Source organism: Sebastes umbrosus, chromosome 7, assembly GCF_015220745.1.
Source record: "Sebastes umbrosus isolate fSebUmb1 chromosome 7, fSebUmb1.pri, whole genome shotgun sequence".
NCBI classification, from domain to species: domain Eukaryota; kingdom Metazoa; phylum Chordata; class Actinopteri; order Perciformes; family Sebastidae; genus Sebastes; species Sebastes umbrosus.
The window spans coordinates 15,597,473-15,619,865 of NC_051275.1; the positions used below are offsets into that span (position 1 = coordinate 15,597,473).

Below are 22,393 nucleotides of genomic sequence, written 5' to 3' on the forward strand. Positions count from 1 at the left end.
GGAAGACAAACAAGACAAATCTGTTTAGAGGGTCTTGTTATATACACTTGGAATACAAATAATGTCAGATAAGAAGGCGCAGCTGGCGCTGTAAAACTTTGCTTTGCACTGTCCTTGTCAGCTTATGGTCCTTTGCTTGTGGAAGAAGAAAAAAAGGCAGAATCAAAACATTAGAACCAACTACCTTAAATGGGTAAAATCAGTTTGTCGACAGTATGGTTGGGCGATATGGCCAAAATCTTCTATCACTGTATATGAAATTGAATATCACGGTAGCGGTATATATCACCATACAGTAATTGTTCTGTAAATACAATTAAGAAAAGGTTTAAAAACAATACTGTACTTCATTACATTTGATTATTTGTTCTTTTATTTGGAACTTCCATACAAACAACAACAACTACCTCATAAGAGACAACACCTGAGTTAAAAACAGACTCAAAACAGTAAAACTCAAATTCTTGCAAAATGGAAGATTTAAGGTTCCTGATAGGGCTGAATGATTTTAAAAAATATCAATTTTTGATTATTTTGAATGATATTGCGATTACAATATGATTTGCAATATCAGAGGCGATGATCATTTTGACATCATTATTCTCATTTCCATTAAAAAACATTAAAATGATTATTAGGGGTGTTAAACAAATATCGAAAAAAAATCAAATATTGCGATATTATGTTTTGTGATACTGTATCGATATAAACACTGTATTGATTATCAATTAATAGTTTACATACAAATATTAACTCAGTCAATACTTTATTTAATTTGCAAAGAGATGTGCCCTCTCAAAGTGGTGCTGTGATGTTGGATGTTAAATGCAAATCTCACTGTCCTGATTGCATAAAGTGTTTTACTCAGATGTTATGCATATGGTGGTGTGTTCTTTATACTAAGACAGTTTTCCTAAAATGAATTAAAAAATTGCGATATATCGCCTTACTTACAGTATCGCAATACATCGCAATATATTGACCCGTAACTCCTGTATCATGATATGTAGCAATTTGCCAGATTCTGGCCAATACACAGCCCTAATGATTACGGTGCAATTTTTGTGTTGATCTCTACCAAACAAAGATGTTTTCCTAAGACTGTCGAATATGATGTGTAGGCCTATAACAATTATTGTGCCTCCTGGGATTGGAAAATTGCAGTATTAAATTAATTTCGATAAAATTTGGATTAATTGTGCAGCCCTATAGTTCCTGAGAACAATAATGTCAGTGTTAAAGGTTTTAAGGTTAACAGGTGTAAATAAATACCAGCCTGACTTTAGTCAGTGATATAAAAATCACATAAATTTGTATTTTAGAGTATACCAAAAGAAAGAAAAGACAACTTTTCCTTCAGGATTTGCTCATCTTTCATTTCAAAAAGCTGCCAAAACAAAATAAACTACAATGTGCAAATGTCTGGTAATCATGTAACCACAGTTCTTCTGCATCTTGGGTTGGTTAGGATGTCTCCTCCTGCTCTGTATTTACAACCTCACTCTCCTCCTCCATGTCGGCCCAAATCGTGTTACCTTGCCAGGCAGCTGGATTCACTAGATATTTGTAATAATAGATTAGCTACCACGGCGGAAACGGTATTGGAAAATCTCTACCGGTGGACACATCGCACGGTATATACCATCATTTTGCCCAACCCTAGTCCACAGGCTTGACAGCTGGTCAGTTGGCTCTCTCACCATTGGAGATTCAACCTGCTCAATCAGCCAAATGTGCCCGATGGCCAACTGTCTGCTTGGTGTGTCAGATAGCAAAGGGATATAGTAGTGTTTGTTGTTGAAGGGTATTCATCACTAAGCCGTCCAGCATTGATCCCGTGACCTTCAACTGTAGTTGAAAAGGGAAGTCAGTTAGACATGTCAGACGGTCTGCTATAGCCTACCATGTTTGGTCTAGATGTGGCACGCACCTGCACACGCTCATGTAAACTTTTAGACTGACCTGCTGGCTAGTGGTAAACGTTCTACTTGCAAACTCTACATACAAACCGTAACCAGGGGAAACACAAACGCCCAAGAAACACCACAGGTTATTAAGTTCAAGTCTCACAGACAGGAGTGCTCTTATCTGGTGTCAAAGTACAGTTTAATGAGCTGCCTGATAATCTCTCCTTGTCTGCACACGTAAACAAACACAAAAAAACATACAAACCTAGTTGTATTTATGAATAATTATGATATTAGGTGTAGATTTACTGACATTGACCTCCTGTTTGGTCACGTGAGGTGGAAGGTTACCAAGTATTTCACCTACACCGGTGTGTTTAATGATTCAGTGTCATGTCATCAGGCAAGCCGGCTACGTTGTGGGTAAATTAGATAGAGATGCTGCTGTGATTGGAGATGAAATAAGTGTTTTGGTGGGAAGGCATATCCTAAAGTTACACATTCCTCCACTGTTTGTCTGGTTGATCATCTTGATTGATAAGAACTCACACACCCTTCCTCTGATTCATTCGAACCGTGATTCACCAGAGTCAAACCCCATGCAGCATGAGTTATATCCGGTTATATCCTATCTGGCACGGAAGTCAGCTTAGGCTCATACCAAGTCTCATTTTACTACACAGTTGCAAATCTCCACCTTCGTCTTTTCTTCTTCCTTATTTCCAGACATCCCCTGTCCTTCACTAGCGTTCCCACTCCTGTTCCCTGCTAATTGTCCTCTTCCTCAAGCTGTCAGGAAGCATTATAGTCTAATGTTCTCACACCGCCAAAATACAGCAGGAGACCATTTTCCCCCCTCCGCCTGGCTCCCCCTCTCCAACCCTATGAAAACTATCAAAGAGGGGCGCGGGCTGTGAGTGGCAGAGCGTGCTGTGGAGGAAATGGGGATTTATGTAGCAGCGAGGAGACGGCCTCTAATGTTATAGCTCCGTGTCAGTCCTCATACTGCACAGTCACTACAGAGCAGAGCCGAATACACACACATAAACACACACACTCGCACACGGGGCCGGCTTTATAAATGAGAACGGGGCCGAAAGGAGATAAAAAACAAGGTTTATTGCAAGAAGGCAACAAAAAGAGAGCGAGAGCTGGAAATTGAGAAAGAGGGTTTATGTTTTCCGAGCAGTGAAGGATTTTAGACTCCTATCCATCACCTCTCCTGTCTTCTTCTCGGAGGAATAAAGGGTTGAGTCCAACACACACAGTGGCTTGTGTTTGTTATGCGTGTGTGTGCTTGCGTGGCTTGCTCATTTGGGTGGAGCTGAAACATGAAACACTGGTGTTCTCTGCTCCTAATTATAGAGTGTGTGTTTGTGTGAGAGGTAGAGAAGTGGGTTGAGAGCTTGGTGTGTTTATGTCGGGCTAAAAATACAAGACATGTTTAAATCGTGTCTGCACACCCACACAGACACCCAAATAAGCAAGAGTATTTTTGTCTGCATGTTTCTGACTCTGCGTGCGTGAGGGTGAGACACACAGAGAGAGAGGGAGAGAGAGAGGGAGAGAGAGGAAGAGAGGGTCTTTGTGCCAGGTCATGCAGAGAGCTTCATCTGTTGCTGTAGAGCTCAGAGCACTTTTATCTCCTCCTCACATGCTCATAACACAAGAATAATCATTCCATCAGGCTGCAGCTAATGATGATTAGTCTGTAAAATGTCAAAAAAATTGGGGAAAATTACTGTTTCAATTTCCTCAAGCGTGAGATTATATCTTCATATTGCTTGTTTTGTAGTCCAGAACCCAATAATTTGTAAATTATGTATTGCATGCAGTGCCTTGGTAGCTGAGTGGTTACATCACATGCCATATAACCGCAACGTCCCAGGTTCTATTCCCGCTTTGGGACCTTTGTTGCATGTCATACCCCTCTCTCTCTCTCTCTCTCTCTCTCCCCCCATTTCTATATTGTCTTCTGTCAAATAAAGAAGAAAAAGCCAAAACATAATCTTAAATAAAAGAATAATAATAGTTAACTATCATAAATGAAATGCTTTGACAAAAAAAAGGTTGCAGGAATAAACCCATCCAATCATTTCATTCAGGCTGAATGAAATGATTGAACAGGCTACCAGCTTACCTGTGCGCGCTCTGCCCGTGCACTTACTGCGCATTGTCTTCCACAAGCTGCTAACTTGACAGCTGTGAATACTAACAATAGCCATGTTCGTTGTTTACATTTGTAATGATAATTTTTGGAGGGAGACCTGAACAGAAGGACTGTCAGTGTTGCAGACTAAGGCGACTTTCTGGCCAGATTTAGGGACTTTTGGAGCTGGTGCTGCTACTTTCATTGGAAAAGAGTTGGCAACACTGGACTCTGTTTTTCGTTTGGATAATCATTTAAACCAAGGGTGCCCAAACTTTTCCCTTTGAGGGCCAAAACTGGAACTCAATGGAGGGCCACGGGCCAAAATTAAACACCTATTGTGTTGTATTATTAAGATGCAAAATGGTACTAGGATCCCAATGTTTTCCCCAAAACGGCATAGGATTATTATAAAGTGGGCGTGTCTGTAAAGGGGAGATTTAGAACCCATTTTCAGTCACATATCTTGAGGTCAGAGGTCAAGGGATACCTTGACAAATGGCCATGACAGTTATTCCCCACCAAAATTTAGCCCAACTTTAGAGTGTTGGCCTCCTTCCTGACAAGCTAATATGACATGATATGCTACTAATGGATTCGTTAGGTTTTATAATTTCATATGATGCCACTATCTTCTAACCATAAACCCAAGCCTGGTACGGCCTCCAAAAGACAGTAAAGTCGGTTGGGTCTTTTAATTAAAAAAAAATAATTTGCTAACATCTGGCGGGCCACATCAAACCTGATGGTGTGCCAACTTTGGCCCGCGGGCCCCACTTTGAACAGCCCCGATTTGAACTGTAGAGTAACCGATCGTTTCATTTCCAGACTAAAGTCAGCTCTTTTCCACATTTCCTTGTTGCTTTCCCCAATTTTGTATCTGTAGTCGAGACAACAAGAAGCATGTAAACGAATGTAGTCCGTCTCAGCTTCCTATTATTCACTGTGACTCATTACTCCTGTTTCATAATACACTTCGTCATAATGTCATAGCACATGTGTAATTGGTGGCCAGTTAGTCATTTACTCAGTCGGTCTACAGATCTGTTGTGACGCACTTAAATATGTGAACCAAATATTAATGCAGCCCGGTGGCCACAGTGTGCTCAGTCTTTCTGAGACATGCAGGCCTCATTAGAACAACCTCTGGTGGCTGATCACACTGAGAACACACACACATACACACATGCGCTCCCTGGCCTTCCACATCAGTTCCTCCCTGTCAGAGCGAGCTCATTACCGCCAGAATCTGGCCCTCACACTGAGCCGACCTGCTTTGCTATGCAGTGTTTTTACACTGGCACAAAATGTCAGCCCGCTAAAAGCATCTGTGCTCCCCATCATCCTGCTGAGAGGAAGAGGGAGGGAGGGAGGAGGAAGATGGAGAAATGTGGTGAAAAGAAAGCAAATGTAGAAATTACACCAAAAAGGCCAGAAAGAAAGGAAAGAGGGGTAGATGGCAAGGAGGATGAAAAAAGAGAGACGGCAATCTGTTTGTCAGAGAAAGGGAGGAGGCGTCGCAGCATGACTGAGAATCCTGTTTTTCTGCATGAGCTGTACAGAGTTACGGGGCGTTATTCACCACCAACAGTACCATTTCCGACTCTCTCTGTATGTGTGAACCACCACGTTATTCACTCCGCGATCAGTGACTTATGATTAGGTATTCATTATTTCTGTTTGCATCTATAAATATGCCCACGCAGCAGAGTTAAACACACAGAGCCCCACATGAGTGGTGTTTTGATGTGCGAGGATGAGAGGAGGAAAAACGAGGATGAGACGAGCTGCTCCAGCGCTCACACCCTCACGGCAATTTCTCCTGCTCTGTGCAGGAATAAATTACATACTACTGTCGAAGTTTGACATTAGAGTCAGCATACAGCTATATTTCAGCAGAAAGATCTTTTAGTTTTTAGATTTACACCACCCAGACGGACATCTCATAATGCGGCCAGTGTGTGGGAGGCTAAACTGCAGTCTGTCTCCAGTTAATAATCTTTGTTCTGGATCTGTGCTGATTTAGGTTGCGTACATAATCACAGTTTTTGGAGTGTTTTTTGTGCTATTTATGGTGGCTGATACTCATTTGAGAATCAGGAGCAACACAGTACACAGTCTGGCTAGTGTCAGATATTGTTTTCTTTTTTAGTGATGATAAAGAGGTGCCGTCTCAGCCTCCACCTGTGCTGTGACTCAGATTGTAACCTTGACAACCGTGTGAAGGTCAGCGGGGGGTGTCAACGGAGTGACTGCTGCCATGGTGATAGAGGAGAGAAGGGGGATTGCTGTGGCGTCTTGTATCAAAGCAAAGCTCACAGACATCAAAGTTTTTTTTTTGCTCCTTTGTATATGTGTGTGTGTGTGTGTGTGTGCACTTACCTTAGGGGCCGTTCACATAACGCACTTTTGCGCCCTCAAATCCATTGTTGTCAATGTAGACATGCGGCAGACACACGCCGTCACAGCATGCAAACGTTTCCAAACACCAATTTTTCAGGGCGCGGTGGCTGCGCCCCAACATAAATTGGTTGAACTTTTGGAACGCTGCAGCTCGCACCACATGTCATGTGACGAGGAACAACCAATCACTGCTGGCAGATATCTTTTCCTTCTTCTGTAAATATCAGTCTACGGTAAACACACTGTATGGAGGAGAAGTTAATCGTTTTAGTGCAGGGCTACCCAGAGCTTTACATCTGTCCCACAGACTATTTTACTTACTTCACCCTTTTCCGTCCAAGAACGTCACGACATCCGGTTGAAAGGTGATCCAAACTCGCAGACATATCGAGCAGTAAAGTTATTGTGAGGGATTTACGGTGCTGGAAATCCCTCACAATATTATGTATTAGCAAACACATAACCTAACGTATCCAGCAGAAACACAGCAACACAGACATTGAATAGGAGAAAAGATTCAGGATCCCTTGACTTGCTATATGTTTGACTCCCATCCCCAGCCTCTTTTTAATCTCTCTGCCACTTCTTGCTTGGCTTCACTGTTTTCCCCTACTTACTGTACGCCTGTAAACTCAGCATTAGCTTAAGAGTGCTTTTACGAGGCCCAGTTGGTAGCTTTCACTGGAAGAAAAACAAGTTTATCACTGGTCAATGTCATGCACAGATAATTATATCCAAGGTTACAGTGTGACAGGGTGGGCACTGTTCCAGTCAGCCCCAGATGGGCACCATTGCAGAAGGCCAAACCAGATTCAGTGATGTGCTGCAGAGAGATCAGAGCAGGGAGCTCATCGACCCACTTCCAGGTCATTAAACTGAAGATTGGTCTTATCGGGAAAAGCAGCGTCACCCAACAGAGATCAATAACGGATAGAGAGATCTGGCCAGAGGGGTAGGGGAGGTGTGTGTAGCTTGCCAAAAAAAAAAGACAAAAAAGGAAAGCTGAAACAGATGTTTGACTCCCCACATTCCTGTGCAAAGATGTTCCACTGCACTACAGCTCTGGATAACACCCAACAAACTGTAAAGGTGGATTTAAGATGAAAGGATTAGTTGATTAACCAGTTAATCGAGCAATAGAAATTTGAGACAGTTTTGTTAAATGATTAATTGTTTCATTAATAAGTGATTAATATTTAAGTATGAAGCAAAACTGCCCAAATAATTTTAATTCCAACTTCTCAATGTGAGGTTTTGGTGTTTTTCTGTGGGGTTTTTTTATTGTAAATTGAATATAATTTAATTTCAGGTTGAACAAAACAAGGAGCCATTTTTGACTGTTTTCTAGTTGTGGGGGGAACTCGATACAGCATAGTATCATGATACTTTGTGTAGCAATATTGTATAGATACGCGGACGTCAATTATCGATCTTTTATTATATAAACCATCAACCACTTAACAATCCAATGGCCTACCGGCGGGCGTAGCCACTATTCTGTGTTTCAGAGGTTGTAGCTCAGTCTTAGAAGATACTGGTATCATATGAAACTAGAAAACCTAATGAATGGAATGGTACCAACCATGTCATATTAGCTTGCGAGAAGAACGCTAGATAATGCTCCAAAGTTACGCCAAATTGGAAAAGGAAAAACTGGCATGGCCATTTTCAAAAGGGTCCCTTGACCTCTGACCTCAAGATATATGAATGAAAACTCTGAGATGAACAGAGTGAAAACTGTATCTTGACAAACAGATGTTGACAAACTGCATAATTTGCAGTTGAATAAAGGTAATAAATCACAATATATCTTATCGCAATACTCGTGATATCTCAAAATGTTTAAAATCACAATAAATTCATATCGCGACTTAAGTATCGTGATAATATCATATCGTCGGGCCTCTGGTGATTCCCACCCATACAGTTTTCTGACCTTTTATGGAGTTTGAGTTATTGCAGCATTTTATATATGTTGTGAAGCCCTCTGAGGGAAATGTTTGATTTGTAATTTTGGGCTGTGTAAATCAAATTGACTTGACTTGATTAATCAGTTAATTGCAAAATAATCTACAGATTAATGCCCCAAAGTGAAAATCTAAAAAAAACTGGACCAATGTTTACATCGCAGAGATCAGAAAGAAAGGACACATTGGAAAACAAAGAGACGGATTTATAACAGTAATGCGAAGAGATCGAGATCGAGAAGGGAGAGATTATTTGAGTAGGTTGGCCTGCGAGTGGATTATTAAGCGGCCATCTGCCACTACGGGATTATAATCCTACAAAGAGACAGAGAGAGAATGAGGGGAAGATGTACATGCCATGCAAAGACCTAGATACTGTTACACTGTGAAGCCAGAGTGAGTGACACACATCTTTGCCCAAATAAAACTGGCTAAACGTTGGTTCAAATCAGGAATAAGTGGCGATGATAATCTGACCAGACATTAAATTCCAGTTTTTGGTACTTGACATTTTCCAACACTTTGATCACCAGCGCTGTTTTAGTTTGAGTTTTAAGTATTTGCAGCATCCTATATCTTTGTTGACCATTCATGCAGCACAGATAGGGATTAAGCTAAAGGTTAAGGAAGAAAGTCACTCCTCTGCCCTTCTCCTCTCTCTCTCTCTCTCTGTCTCTCTGTCTCTCTGTCTCTCTGTCTCTCTGTCTCTCTGTCTGGCTTGACTCCATATGAAACAGCAGAATGACATTCCGACCCTGACCCACGCCAACCTCACCCTCCCTCCCTTTTTCCACCGTCCCCTCTCCACACTGGCCGACTCAGCGTACACTCAGCCCGACAGCTCCTCCCTCTTTTCAGTCCAAACCAGACAGAGAAAGGCGGCGACCGGGATCGTACTCTGCTTTTCACCGCTCCCTTCCCTCCCTCTTTTTCTCTCTCTCTCTCCCGTTCTCACATCCCTCCTCCTCCTCCTCTTTCAGCTTTGGGGAAGCGGCGATCAGACCCCGTCCTTCTTTCTTAGCTAACAGACAAACCAGAAAACAGTCCAAAAACAAGAGATAGAAAGCAGAGAGTGAAGACTGAACTAAAGGAAAGGCAAAGCAGGAGAATATTTTAGTTTCGATCGAGGACTGAGTGGGATTCCTTTCCCCTCCTCTCTCCACTCCTCTCCTCTCCTCTCCGCTGGAATACCACTGCAGGGCTGGGAATCTTATCCCAGTCCCGCTCCTGTTCCCATCAGCTCAGCCAGCTCCACTCTAGGATGCTGTGAAGGATGGTCCACCAGGAAAACTGTTCTTACCAGGTAGTTCTCATGACATTCATTTAATTAAATTTCTTGTTGCCATTTTGACAAGCTGATTTTGTTGTTGCCAGCTCCGCTGATTGTACGAAATGTCATGTTTTTATCTCCTCAGTTTCAGTTTATCTTAAATCCTTGAATGTCACGTCGAAACTGGGACATTGTTGCACATGTGTGGGACTTGTGTGTGTGATTGTGTAGGAGTATTTCCTTGTCTTTTGTGGTTACGTGATTGTGTTGTGAATCTGATGGCTGGCTGGTTGCTAAGAGAGCACTTGACTCAAGGGAATAATGTCCCACCTCCCCTCCACCTCCTCCTCATCCAGCCTCATCAATCCATGTCAAGGAGGCATGAGGTATGCATGTAACTGCAAGTTTACAGTGTCATGACTGAACTACGTGTGTGTGTGCAAAATGTGTTTTCATGTAGAGGATGTGTGTAATTCAGTGTATGTATGGCGCAGACAACATGAAGAGAATTTAAATGTGAATGGTTGCTTGGAGGTTTTTGTGAATGCATGCATGCATGTTTATGAGTGTGTGTGTGTGTGTGTGTGTGTGTGTGTGTGTGTGTGTGTGTGTGTGATTCTTGTGGGACGTGTGACAGCAGTGTCCCACTTTATCTGACGAGGAACGAAGGAGTCGTGATTAAAGGAAAAGCAAATGCATCACACACAGCTGTACACACAGCTACATCTGCTTTTCTATAACCAGCTCTGCTTTGGGAAGAAAGTCTGCAATGCAGTGGAGATGGAGAGTGGGAACAAGCAGAGAGGTAGATGAAAGGCGAAAGAGATGAGCTGAATATGCCAGGGGAGGCACGGAGGGGAGGGGGGGGAGATGGAGCTACTTTGATGGGGAGAAGCAAGTGTAGAAGCACGAAAAAAAGCTGCAGAGGAAGTGATGAGAGGGAGACATGAGGGTCCTTGAGAGACGGATGGGCCTTGTGGGTGCACTTACAGTGTTTTAGCAACATGAAAACTTGAGTCCAAATTCTGTCCTCTAACATTTCCCCTTGGTTTAAATGAAGAAGCATTTTTGGAAAATGTGATTGATCTAGTAAGTACTGCTGTTTTCAGCTTTGAGCTGGGTGCTAACAAGTGTTCACCTCTCTGGCATTATCAATATGCATAAAAGCTGATATCCTGTCAGCTCCATGTGCATGGTCTTAATGCTTGAGATTAGGTTTGGGAATTAATAAACTGCCGTCAGGCCTTTTGTTTACGATTTTCGCTGTTAGAAAACCTCAAAAACACTCAAATCATCTGACAAAACATTTCTAATAATCTTGGTACGTTCTACATATTCGCATGTCAGGAGGGCAGATTTGTGCTTGTGTGGGTGAAGGACCAGTTGTGTAACGGGATAAGGATTTCCTGCCATGTTTCGTGGTAGATAAGAGCTAGACGGAGCGACGGAAAGACGGCAGGATGGAATGAAAAGAGCAGCAGATAACCAGAGGAAAGTGACGCCGAAGGGCTAGCGGAGACAGCAGATGAAAGGCAGAGATGAGAAAGTAACAGAAGAAGTATTGACAAGAACACAGGCTGAGCAAAACGAAGGGAGAGGTGGGTAGAAAGAGAGAGAAATGAGAACGGCGCTTGGCTTTCTGAGGCAAATGAGATGATGAGAATGAAAAGTTTAAAAAAAGAGAAAGCAAAGGAAGCTGAGATGGCTTTAAAGCAAGGGATGCACTAGAAAAGAGAGATGGAGCGAGAATGAGAGTGGTAAGCAGAACAGAGGGTTCAGGCTCTGATAACAGCGACTCTCCAGAGGCCCCTCAATTAGACTGGTAACCTGGCAACCAGCAGGCAGACAGCGCCCCTCACGCACGTATAAAACACACGTACACACACACACACGGAGGGATGGAAAGAAGCAAAGCACGATGGTGGGGAAAGAGCAGAGGAAGCGTAGAGGAGATGGAACGAGGGAGCGGTTTAATGAGGGGATCAAACGGACAGGGAGTAAACAGATTAAGTGGAAAAAGAGGGTGTTGTCGCTGTATTTCTGTTTGTCTCCTGGGACAGTCCACATCTCGGGGCGATCTTTGTTTTGTTATCAGCGTCATTGTTTTCCTCTGCTTTAATTAAGACGTGGTCGTCGTCTTTCTGTCTTTGGCTTAAGGCATAAAGGAGAGAAATGACAAGAGGAGGGCATGGAAAGCATCTGTCCTTCCCTGTTTGAGGCGAGCTCTCACTTAATGTCAGAAACCATTAGCCAATTAAGTCACAGGCTGACCCCAGGAGAAGCAATAAAGCGACCATTTGACCCGTAGTCAACCAAAACCGTCTATCGATTCAAGCCATGTCAATTTTGCAAATAAACCATGAGGACAAAAAGAGCAAAGAGTTCATCATTAGATCACAAGAGTAACAAATCATCTACTGGAGCCATCCACTACATCCTGATGCTGCTCTTCATTTTATTAAGTGAGCTAAAAGTACGTTGTGTGTTTACTCGAAGCTGAGGTCTCAATATGTCATCCTGTTTTCAGATTCTCGTATAAATCTGTAAATCTCGCAGTGGCGTATTGCTGTCAGCAAGCAGTACCAGCAGGGTGAAGGGTGATGGTGAGATTTATCGGCTCGGCCGCAGCGTGTCATCTCGGTCCGTAGGAATACTGTCATCTTGCCAAGGCCTCGGTAACTCTGGTTGAACATTGAATCCTGTTACACACCGTACTTGTGTGTATTTTGCGTGAGGATTTATGTGTGCGTTTTTATGTTATGCATATGTGTCTACGAGCTTGTGCAGTTTTTCATGCTTGACTGGAGAGTGGTGAAGGAGAGCTCTGGTGTCGGTGTAACAGTATATGAGGAGTGGCCTGATGAATTATGAATGAGAACTATAGCAGTACAGTAGATGCCACTGATGGATCATGCTAGAGTGACAGAATTGATCAATAAGGCAAGATAATAGACAAAAGATTATGGAATTACTGCCATAATAATTTAGTTTAGTTTGCCAGGAAGTAGTTATAGCATGTAGCTCGCACTAAAATTGTCATTTTTACATATCTGTTTATGTACAAATTAAACAAAACAAAATGCAACACATATTTTTTCACTTTAGATAGAGCCAAGCTAGTCGTTTTCGTCACTGTGTCTCAATTTGGATCCTTCCGTTACTACACTTCCATATAGTACACTTTGTACACTATGTACTTAACTTGCGTAGTGAATTTATACAGGGAAGTGTTGTACCAAATCGAACATGGCTGTTGTCCACGCTCCAGAAATGACGATCACAACATTTGACCGCTTCTTCTTCTCCTTCTTTTTAACGGCAAAGTGCAACCGAACGGAGTGTTACCGCCAACATTTGACTGCGATTGTAGCTCTCCAAAATGTCTGCCGGCTTGTTTGCTCATTTTAAAGGAGCAGTGTGTAACATTTCGGAGGATTCTATCGTCAGAAATAGAATATCATTTTCATAACTATGTTTTCATTAGAGTATAATCACCGGAAATCAAGAATCGTTCTGTTTTCGTTAGCTTAGAATGCACTCTTCATATCTACATAGGGAGCAGGTCCTCTTCACGGAGTCCACCATGCTGCTCCGCCATGTTTCTACAGTAGTCCAGAACGTACAAACCAAACACTGGCTCTAGAGAGAGCCTATCGTATTTTTACGTTACCAGAACGCCCTCGTAGTTCTCTAACACGCTTGCGAAACTGCGGTAACGTGAGCCACAGAGCCGAGGGGTACCCAGCTGGTTGCAATCTGCAACCACAACACTAGACCTTTAACAATTATATTAAAACTTAATCAAAATGAACAATGAGCAACCTCAACCGCCGCAGATTCCTCGACCACCATTTTCACAAGGTTGTCGGTCCGTCCTCTTCTGCTACGTAGCCAAGATACCGGCCATTGAGGGTGAGAAGCGCCCAGCGTTCCACAATCAACTTTTTGACCGTTATGAATACACCATCCGGGTAATCATAGTGCACTGCGTTTGCCATACTTGTCAGTGTGAACGTACTTATGCACTCAAAATAGCAAGTGGAAGTACGCAAATTGAAACACAGTGCATGTCTCTGGTCATTATGCTAAGCTAAGCCAAACATGTCCCATCTCCAGCTCTGAAGTTAATGCTCAGACGCTCATTCTTGTAGAAAACAAATGTGCACTTTTCACAAGATATTGAACTATTACTTTAACTGGTCATGCTGTAATTAATCAGGACAGACTTATCAGAACAGAGCCAACACAAGAAATAAATAATGAATAATGAACTAATGTATTAGAAAATATATATTATGGTTACACCTAATGTTATCAAAGTAAATGTGAAAACTTATCATGATATAGACTTCAGGTCATATAGTCGTATTGAGTATACACACAGATAAAACAAGGCAAGTTGAGAAGTTTCTGTATTCATTGCTATTTCTAAGATGATTTTTGACTTTGTGTCACTGCACAGTCATGCATGGGTGCCCTATATAACACCTTTGCTGTGCAGCATGCCTGTTTTTCATTCAACACAAGACTATACTTTGCCCTAATATTATGTACAATTTGCCAAAACTTCAGCTCCCTCAAACGCCGGCCTCTGTGTGAGTTAGCAGACGTCCCGATGGGCCGCCCCGTGCTCCTTTTCGCAGCCCAATTTGTTTGGAACACAGAGCATCGCCATGGAGAAATTCTCACCACGTTGCTATGGTAGCAGCCCCCGTTCTTTTTTCCTCCTCTTTCCAAAGTAAGATCAGCAGATCAGAGTCTGTATAGCACATTCCTTGCATAAGAGGCAGTACATGTGATCTGGTGTTATAATATCACGCAGACATTAACAGATATAGAAACCTATAAACAAAAAATGGAGTGAGTGCATCACGAGTTTAGGTGCGTTCGTATCCAACAAATGCACACACACACACACACACACACACACAGTGCTATTGGCCTTGGATCCCAGGCTTACAGGAGGTGCCAGGAACCCTCTCTCCCACAGTCACCCTCTGTTCACTTGGAACAATAAGCCATTCTGTGTGTCTCTGTCTCTGTCTCTCTCCCGCTCTCTCGTTTGCTCGCTCTCTCAGCTGACCCGACAGTCAAGCATCAGAGGAATTAACCTGTGTGTGTCTCAAATATGCAGCTGATAGTATCCCCTGTCTTTGCCCTTGAACTGTGATTGAGTTTACGTGTGTTTGTAGATCCACATTGCCGGCTTCCCGTGCATTGGTAACCCTCTCGACCTCCTATCCCATTTGAATCAGCGCTGACTTCACCTTCACTATGAAGTCAGCCTCAGTAATGAGAATCAGTGGGGCAGACTCTGCCCCACCCTTTGGCAGCAAACAGGCCGCCCTCGCTCACAACTAACACTGCTTTTATTGGCCTGTGTACGTGTGTGTGTGTGTGTGTGTGTGTATGTCCCTGTATTGTCCCCAGCAGCAGCAGTCCAGTGTGGGTGGATGCAGGAGACAGCCAGACAATTCGCTGTACTCTACCCATAATCCTTAGGGATCAACACTGAATCAAACCTACTTCCTATTTTTTTTTTTTTTCATTTAACCCCCGTGTGTTGGAGTGTGTGTCTGTGTGTGCTTGCATTCAAATGCTCTTTGATGTTATCATGCAAATGCATCATTCCCCCAACTGTCTTCATCTTTTTCCTCCTGTTATTCTCGTCTTCTCTCTCAGCAGAGGAACAGATGAATGTGACTCATGTTCATCAGTATCAGTTGACGTTCTCTCTCTCCCCTCTCGTCTTTCTCCTCTCATCTCTCTCGTACGCCCTGTTGTCCTCGGCTGGCTATTTTATTTTTCTTATCAGATATCGCCGTCTTCCCGTCAGATCTCTGACAGTGTAGTGTGGCTCATCCTCTGACTCGGTCTGCAGGAGGAGGATTGATGCTTCAAAGAAAGAAAGACGCAGTATAGAACTTTTAACTACAAGGTCGGGGTTCAAGTTTTGTGTATTTCTCTGAGGCTTATAAGAGTGCTATGGCTTCAGTTTAGTAAAATTATATTTAGGGATGCGCCCATACCGGATCAGATATCGGGCCGATACTGACTCAAATAGCTGGATCGGGTATCGGTGACAATGGATCCGATCTAAAAAAACTGGCATAGCCATTTTCAAAGGGGTCACTTGACCTCTGACCTCAAGATATGTGAATGAAAACTCTGAGATGAACAGAGTGAAAACTGTATCTAATTAGATAAAGCAGAGGTTGACAAATTGCATAATTTGCAGTTGAAAAAAAGGTAATAAATCGCACTATATCTTATTGCAGCATATTGCAAAGTGTTAAATAACATCATATCGTTGCTTAAGTATCGTGATAATATCGTATTGTGGGTTCTCCGGTGATTTCCATCCCTACAATATAATACCTTTAGTGTTTTACTACTAAAATCACTGCAATACTTTCTGAATGCCTTATTTTTAGGAATCTAAAAATCATTTTCTTCGAAACCTTTTTCTCCATATAACAAAAAAACAAACCTCTGAAATGCATCCGTTTCTACTGCATAATGATTGCCTGAATAAAATAGAAAATCAAGAAAACTAATCACTGCTTGCAGTTCTACACTAATGTGCATATCATCTAATCACTACACAATAAAAACGTGGTCCCGTTTTGCTGCATATGAATTATGAGTTTATTTTCCACTAGAACATGGTAATGATTTTCCCATTTCTGTGTGTAACCAGTTGATGGTTTGTGTGTGAAGTCATGTTCCCCTGCAGTGGGATTCTGCTGCCATATGTGGACATAATTTTCCGTCTGGGCGGCTATGACAAATATATGAGTCACGGGTCGATAGCGTCTCGCTAAGATGAGATCATTACACACCGTGGAGAGCTCAGATTGAAAATGTAAGTCACTGATACAAGGCACAGGCAATCACTGTGTATCAGTGAGTGACTTTGTGTGTGTATATATATGTGTGTGTGTTTGTGTGCCAGACTAATGGTCCATTGTGCGCTGTCAGGGTTTATTTAGCTGGCCGGGGCTGTTGGGCTGCTGGCTTTGGAGTCCAGACAGGGCACTATTTTTACCTTGGCAGGAAGGGGAGCACACTACCTCCTCTGTTACATAAACACACACACTTTCACATTTCATTTTGCCTGAAATATGTAGGCTAATCTACATTTTAAGTTATTCTCTCTTTCACAAACACACGTAGAATTGTAAGCCATTCAAGATAAGAGGGTTAGGAAGCGTAAAAGAAAAAACACATTCAGAAAGGAGTCCTGGGTGTAACAGAGGGAGAATAAATATAGACAGAGGGAGATAGTGTCCAGGAGAGACTCCAGACATACTCATCTAAACACACACACATGGGCATGCTAAACACAAGTGCATTTCCATAAACACACACACACACATAGTGGCTATCCCATGGCTGAGGTGTCTCTTTCCAAACTGGTTGCGAGCAGCTGCTGTCCTCACGTCAGGGCGTGAAAACGAAAAAAAAAAAGCGTGAGTTTCTCTCTCTCCCTCTCTTTTTGCTCTCTCTGGCTGTGAGAGGCCGCCCTGACCAGAGGGTGGAAGGTAGGGAGGGTCTAAAGGGGCCTTACCTCTGACCATTGTGCTTTCACAGTCCTGTGGGAACGGCAGCGTAGAGAGTGGAAGTAGTGCAGGGAAGTGAAAGAGAAAGATTGTCACAACATGTAAGAGAAATATGAAGAGAAGCCACCAGTAGTGGAGTAGATTTTTTTTTTTTGTGTGTCAGCCCATGGCAGGGTTGAGTTGGCTGGGAATATGATGTGTACTGACTGGGCTCAACCTCAGGAGTCGGTCTGGACTAACCTACTGACTGGGGAGTAGAGAGGATAAGACAGGGAGGGAAGGATGAGGGAGGCGCTGGATGATATGGATGGAAGTGGCAGAGTGGATGATGTCATCCGGCAAACGTCCAACCTCTACCTCAGTGATGACTACAAAGAGGTAAAGGACCATGTCGTGTCTTGTTCCAAGCTTATAAGTCAATGAATTGAAACTAATGCATGCAGTGTGGTCAATAGAGGTGGAATATTTTAGGTCATACATGTGATGGTTTGATCTTGACAGTGTCTACCAATATGTGACAGACATATTCAGCTACTTTTGTTTGACGTTGATCTTCTCATCTAACTCTCGGCAAGAAAGGGCATAAGTGTATTGCAAGAAAGCGTAATTCTCAACATTCCTTTAAAAGGGTTTTGTGTGTGGTGTGTGTGTACCTACAGTTTGTGCCACAGCCCAAAGACTGAGGCTGACGTAATGCTCGAAGTTTGGGTATTAAAGTGCTTAGATATTTGGGGCAAAGCTATGACATAATGGTGTGAGTAACCAGGCTTTTATCCCTAAATCTGCTTCAGTCTTTGTGAGAAAAAAACAGATTCCTCTGCTGAGTCTTTTCCCACAAATCCATAGCCTGGCCTTCTCGCTGAGAGAAAGCTCAAATGTCACTTGGAGATCTATTGTCCTGTCTAAACCCACTTCATGCTCTTCTCCCTCCCTTTGTCATTCTACCCCCTTTTCTTTCTTTTTTGTATCCCACCATAACCATCCCCCACATACTCATGTACAGCCTTCTACCACTTGCTGAGTTGTTCTTTTCCACTCGCGAGTGACAGGAGCAGCCTTCCACTGACCCGAGGCTGAACCGTATGAGGGGTCAGAGGTCAGGTCCCTTATCTGGGATGGAATGTGTGCACTGCCTAGACAGACAGGTCTCAGATCGCACGGAAAGAGAAGACGGTCTTACACACAGAGTGTAGACCTAAAGCATGTATACTTTGAGGAATAGTTGGACATTTCCCTGTTTCCAGTCTTTGATGAGAGAGTTTTATAAATGTTCTCGTCTTGCTCAAGGAAAGAAAACAAATATGTTTATTTCCCAAAATGTGCAACTTTACATTTAAATAGAATATACTTTGACTCTAGACTATTTCAGAAATATGTACAAGTTGATGCAGTTTTAGTCAAATCTAAGCCTGTGAGAACCTTTGTGTGAACTGTGGAGCTAGTCAGCCCAGTCAAAACACACTCTCACACACACAGAGAGAAGACACAGTGACCTTGTATCTGTTTGTAGAGCTGTGAGCTCAGCAGCAGCTCACTGTCAGGCCTGGAAAACATATCAGAGTGAAGCCTTCCCAACTCTTCCAAAACATGTCATGCTTTTCACTCTTGCAAGCCCCCCAGTACTCACCAGACCTGGTATTTGCGTGTGTATATGTGTGTGAACAGTGGGTTCTTGTCTCCAACCAGCAAGGCAGTGAGGTATCAGCCAGTGAAAAGCCATCATTGTGCAAGAAAATGGAGAGCCCTTAGTGAGGAATGGAGGGAAAGAAGTATTAATAAATGAAGAGGTGACACATTTTTAAGGACCCGTCCTTTTATCATAGCATAGAAATCCGTAGGCATGCAGACACACACATCTCAGATCTTAACCACTAAACAATTTCTGGCCACAAGAGCCAGCAATTTAGGGGTGGATGCTCTTTGTTAGCACAGATAATTAAATGCATCTCCCTCCTCTGATAAAGATTTTCAGGGAAGATTTGAGGGCTCAAAACAAGCACCCTGTCATTCTTCATTGCCAGGGCTAAATCGCCCTCTAGGTCTGCGGATGAATGGCTGTAGTGCAGTGTGGAGAAAATGTCTTTGTCAATGAGGGCTTTTCAGTAGAGGAAATTGCTTGCTGAATTTCAGGAAAAACACAAATTAGCCCAATTGTGTTCCTCCCAATCTAATTTGGACGGTGGGGCGGCTCAAGGCCAGGAAATGAGGGAGGTGGTTAGGACTGTCGCTCGCTCTGTCTCTCTCTTTCCTCCCTCTCTCTCTACTACCCCTCCCACATGCATCTTAAAATGTTAATGTAATGGATCCGGCAGATTTCCATGTCATCATCATGTGGAAACTTGATATAGGATTTTATAAGAAGTTCTAGTGGGAAAATGACCCAGTAAAGCACACAAAAGGGTTACAATAACGTCGTATTCATGTCCATTTGAGCTGGCCAATAAATGGAGCAGAATGGTAGCTTGTTTCTTGCCTGGAACATGCAAGGTTTGCATTTTATTCACCCAAAACTAAAATTTAAAAAGTAACACCTGGAAAAGGAGCAACAAGCAAACATGGAAACTGTGAACATGACAGGATTAGATTTTTTCCTGCTTTCGAGAGGCTCTGAGAATTCATCTATTTTACTTCCAATGAAGGAAGTACGTTTGAGTTTAAAACATTACGAAGATAAGGTAGAAGATGAGCTATTGGTATGGATGATAAAAAAGAGTTGTGTAGAAAAGGAAGGAGAGGAAGGAGCATGTATTTACTACCCATTTCTCACCTCCACCCCTCAGTGGTGAATTCCACACCTTTGTAAATGGTTTATGGGACTTCCATGATGATGATGGTGGTTTTACCACCTACAGCCCACCCACAAACACACAACACAACACAAACACGTTGTATAACAGATGATGTCTATACAAAGACAGGAAGTTGTGTTGTCAGGCAGCTGTTGGATGCAGAGACGATGTCCTGCATGCAAAGCCAGCAGCAGACCACTGATAACTTTTGGCTAGTGGTTTCTTTTTCCCTCTCTTATTATGAGAAAGTGTAATAACTATGTCTGCAGTACGTTCCAGTTATTAAGTCTGTAAAGGTGTAATTCAGAGCGGAAACGTTTAGTTGATTAATCAATTAGTCGATTGACAGAAAATTAACTGGCAACTATTTTGATTATAGTTTCAGTCATTCTTTCATTTTTTAAGCAAAAACTCCAAACATTTGTTTCTTCAATGTGAGGAATTTCTGCTTTTCTTTGTTTTATTTCATTTTAAATTGAATATCTTTGGTGTCAGACAAAACATTTAAAAATGTCACCTTGAGAAGAATTTCTATAGACTACAAGATTAGTCCATGAATCGAGAAAATGATCAGCGGATGAATCAATAATGAAAATAATCATTAGTTGCAGCCCTGGTGTGATTGAGCAATTACCAGTATAATCAATGATAAATAGAAGCAATACATTTCACCCTGACTTTCTGACATTATGTAAAGGGGTAGCATGAATAGTAAGATTCATATTCAGCGCTATGATAAAACGTTTGCTCTTATGACTGCATGTTATCAGTAGCCTTGTGCAAAAGTGTGTCCTTGTGTTGTTTATATAATGTTTATGTAAATCAAAACCATTATCCAGAGATAGTTAGGTTTGTCCTTGAGGGCTGATGAGTTACACTTAGTGTACCAGTGGCACTGTATGAAATGTTTATTTTATATCATTGCCGCAGCATATTCTCTGTGTTCTGCCTCATATATTTAAACAACTCTCAACTCTGATCACTGGATGTAAAATGCAAGAAAAATATAGTCTCCTACTGTTTACTGACTAGTTGTTTTTTACACGGCTTTGTTGAATACTCGATTCTGATTGGTCAATCACAGCGTTCTATGGTCTGTTATTTCTTTATAGCAGACCGTTGCTATGTATAACAGACCGTTGCTATGTATGCAGTTCCGATGTCGGACTCTGGCGGACCGTTTTTGTGTCAAATTATTGATTTCTTAAGAAAGTAGCCATGTAATAAGCGGGATAATGTACAGCAAGCCGGTCGTTTTTGTGAAATAAACTCCTTCAGGGCGATGCAAGTTCAAGTTCAAGACCTTTATTGGTCCCAGAGGGGCAATTGGTTTTGCAAGACTTTGCGTCAGGGTCCACACGGGGGGACGCATCACCATGTCGGGGTTTTCTTCACAACAATGACCAGCTCGCTGTACATTAACCCATACTTGTGATGGTAGTTGAAAACCTTGTGATTGGGCTATTGAGCTGTTCAGATAGTTAATCAACGAGTTATGATCCCTGACTTCGAAGATGTAACCCTGAGTATTTCCAAGTAAAGTCGTGTCTAGCAGGCAACTCTCAAATTGCAAAAACTTGCAAAAACTCAGGAGACTCGCTGCCCGACAACTTATCCTAACCTAAACCATCTTACGAGAGTGTTCCAATTTGCGTGTTACCTTCTAGACACGACCCCAAATAAACTCATCTCTAAGTTAAGATACCAGAGATTCTTCCAGTGTGGGAATCAACTTTTTTTTATTTGGAGAGAGTTGGACAAGTTAAACCACTTTATGCCTTTACATCGACACAACCCTCTAGCAGAGTGTGTGTGTGGTCTTGAAAACTCTTTTGAAACTGAGCTGTAAAGTTTATGGTGGTGCTGTTGAGCCGTCCTGAATGCGTTCCACCTGGACCTCAACACAACAGTTTTGTTTTCCCCCAGCCCTCACCTCATGAGGGGAGCAAACGGCTAACAATGTTCAGAGGACCCGCTGCTTCTGGTCTGCTTGGAGCAGCTGTTTTGTGGAGTAACATGACTGACAGCTGTGTTGTATGAGTACATGTACATTAATGTGCGCTTGCCCTGCACTGTACCACACAGGCTGCTGTTGCGCCTTTTGAAGCAATGAATCGAAACTCTCAAGTGTGTTCATCTTGACTCCCCAGGCTATCTTTCAAACACACACACACACACACACACACACACACACACACACAAAGGAGCAGTGCCAGGTCCACTACGTGCCAGTGTGTGCGCTGGCAGTGCCAAGAGCGTCTTGCGGGCTCTTGTGTGGAGTGGGATTATGTTAATTTGTCCTTGGTGGAGGCACTCTCACCAACGCCTGCACACAATTGTCAGGAG

The 22,393-nt window shown here is 42.6% G+C and overlaps 1 protein-coding gene across 6 annotated transcripts in view; it reads left to right on the top strand.

Annotated features, from left to right (window-relative positions):
* Window positions 1–22,393, top strand: part of schip1 (schwannomin interacting protein 1) — a 261,637-nt gene that overhangs the window by 223,701 nt on the left and 15,543 nt on the right. The window contains exon 1 of one of the 6 annotated variants that reach the window (XM_037774722.1): window positions 9,316–9,729. The exons of 4 other annotated variants lie outside the window; for them this stretch is intronic. In XM_037774722.1, coding sequence (XP_037630650.1) covers window positions 9,700–9,729 — 30 coding nt within the window. In that variant the 5' untranslated portion in view covers window positions 9,316–9,699. Of the gene's footprint in view, window positions 1–9,315; window positions 9,730–17,287; window positions 17,637–22,393 lie in introns of those variants that run through there. One more of the 6 variants, XM_037774721.1, reaches the window with a different exon arrangement.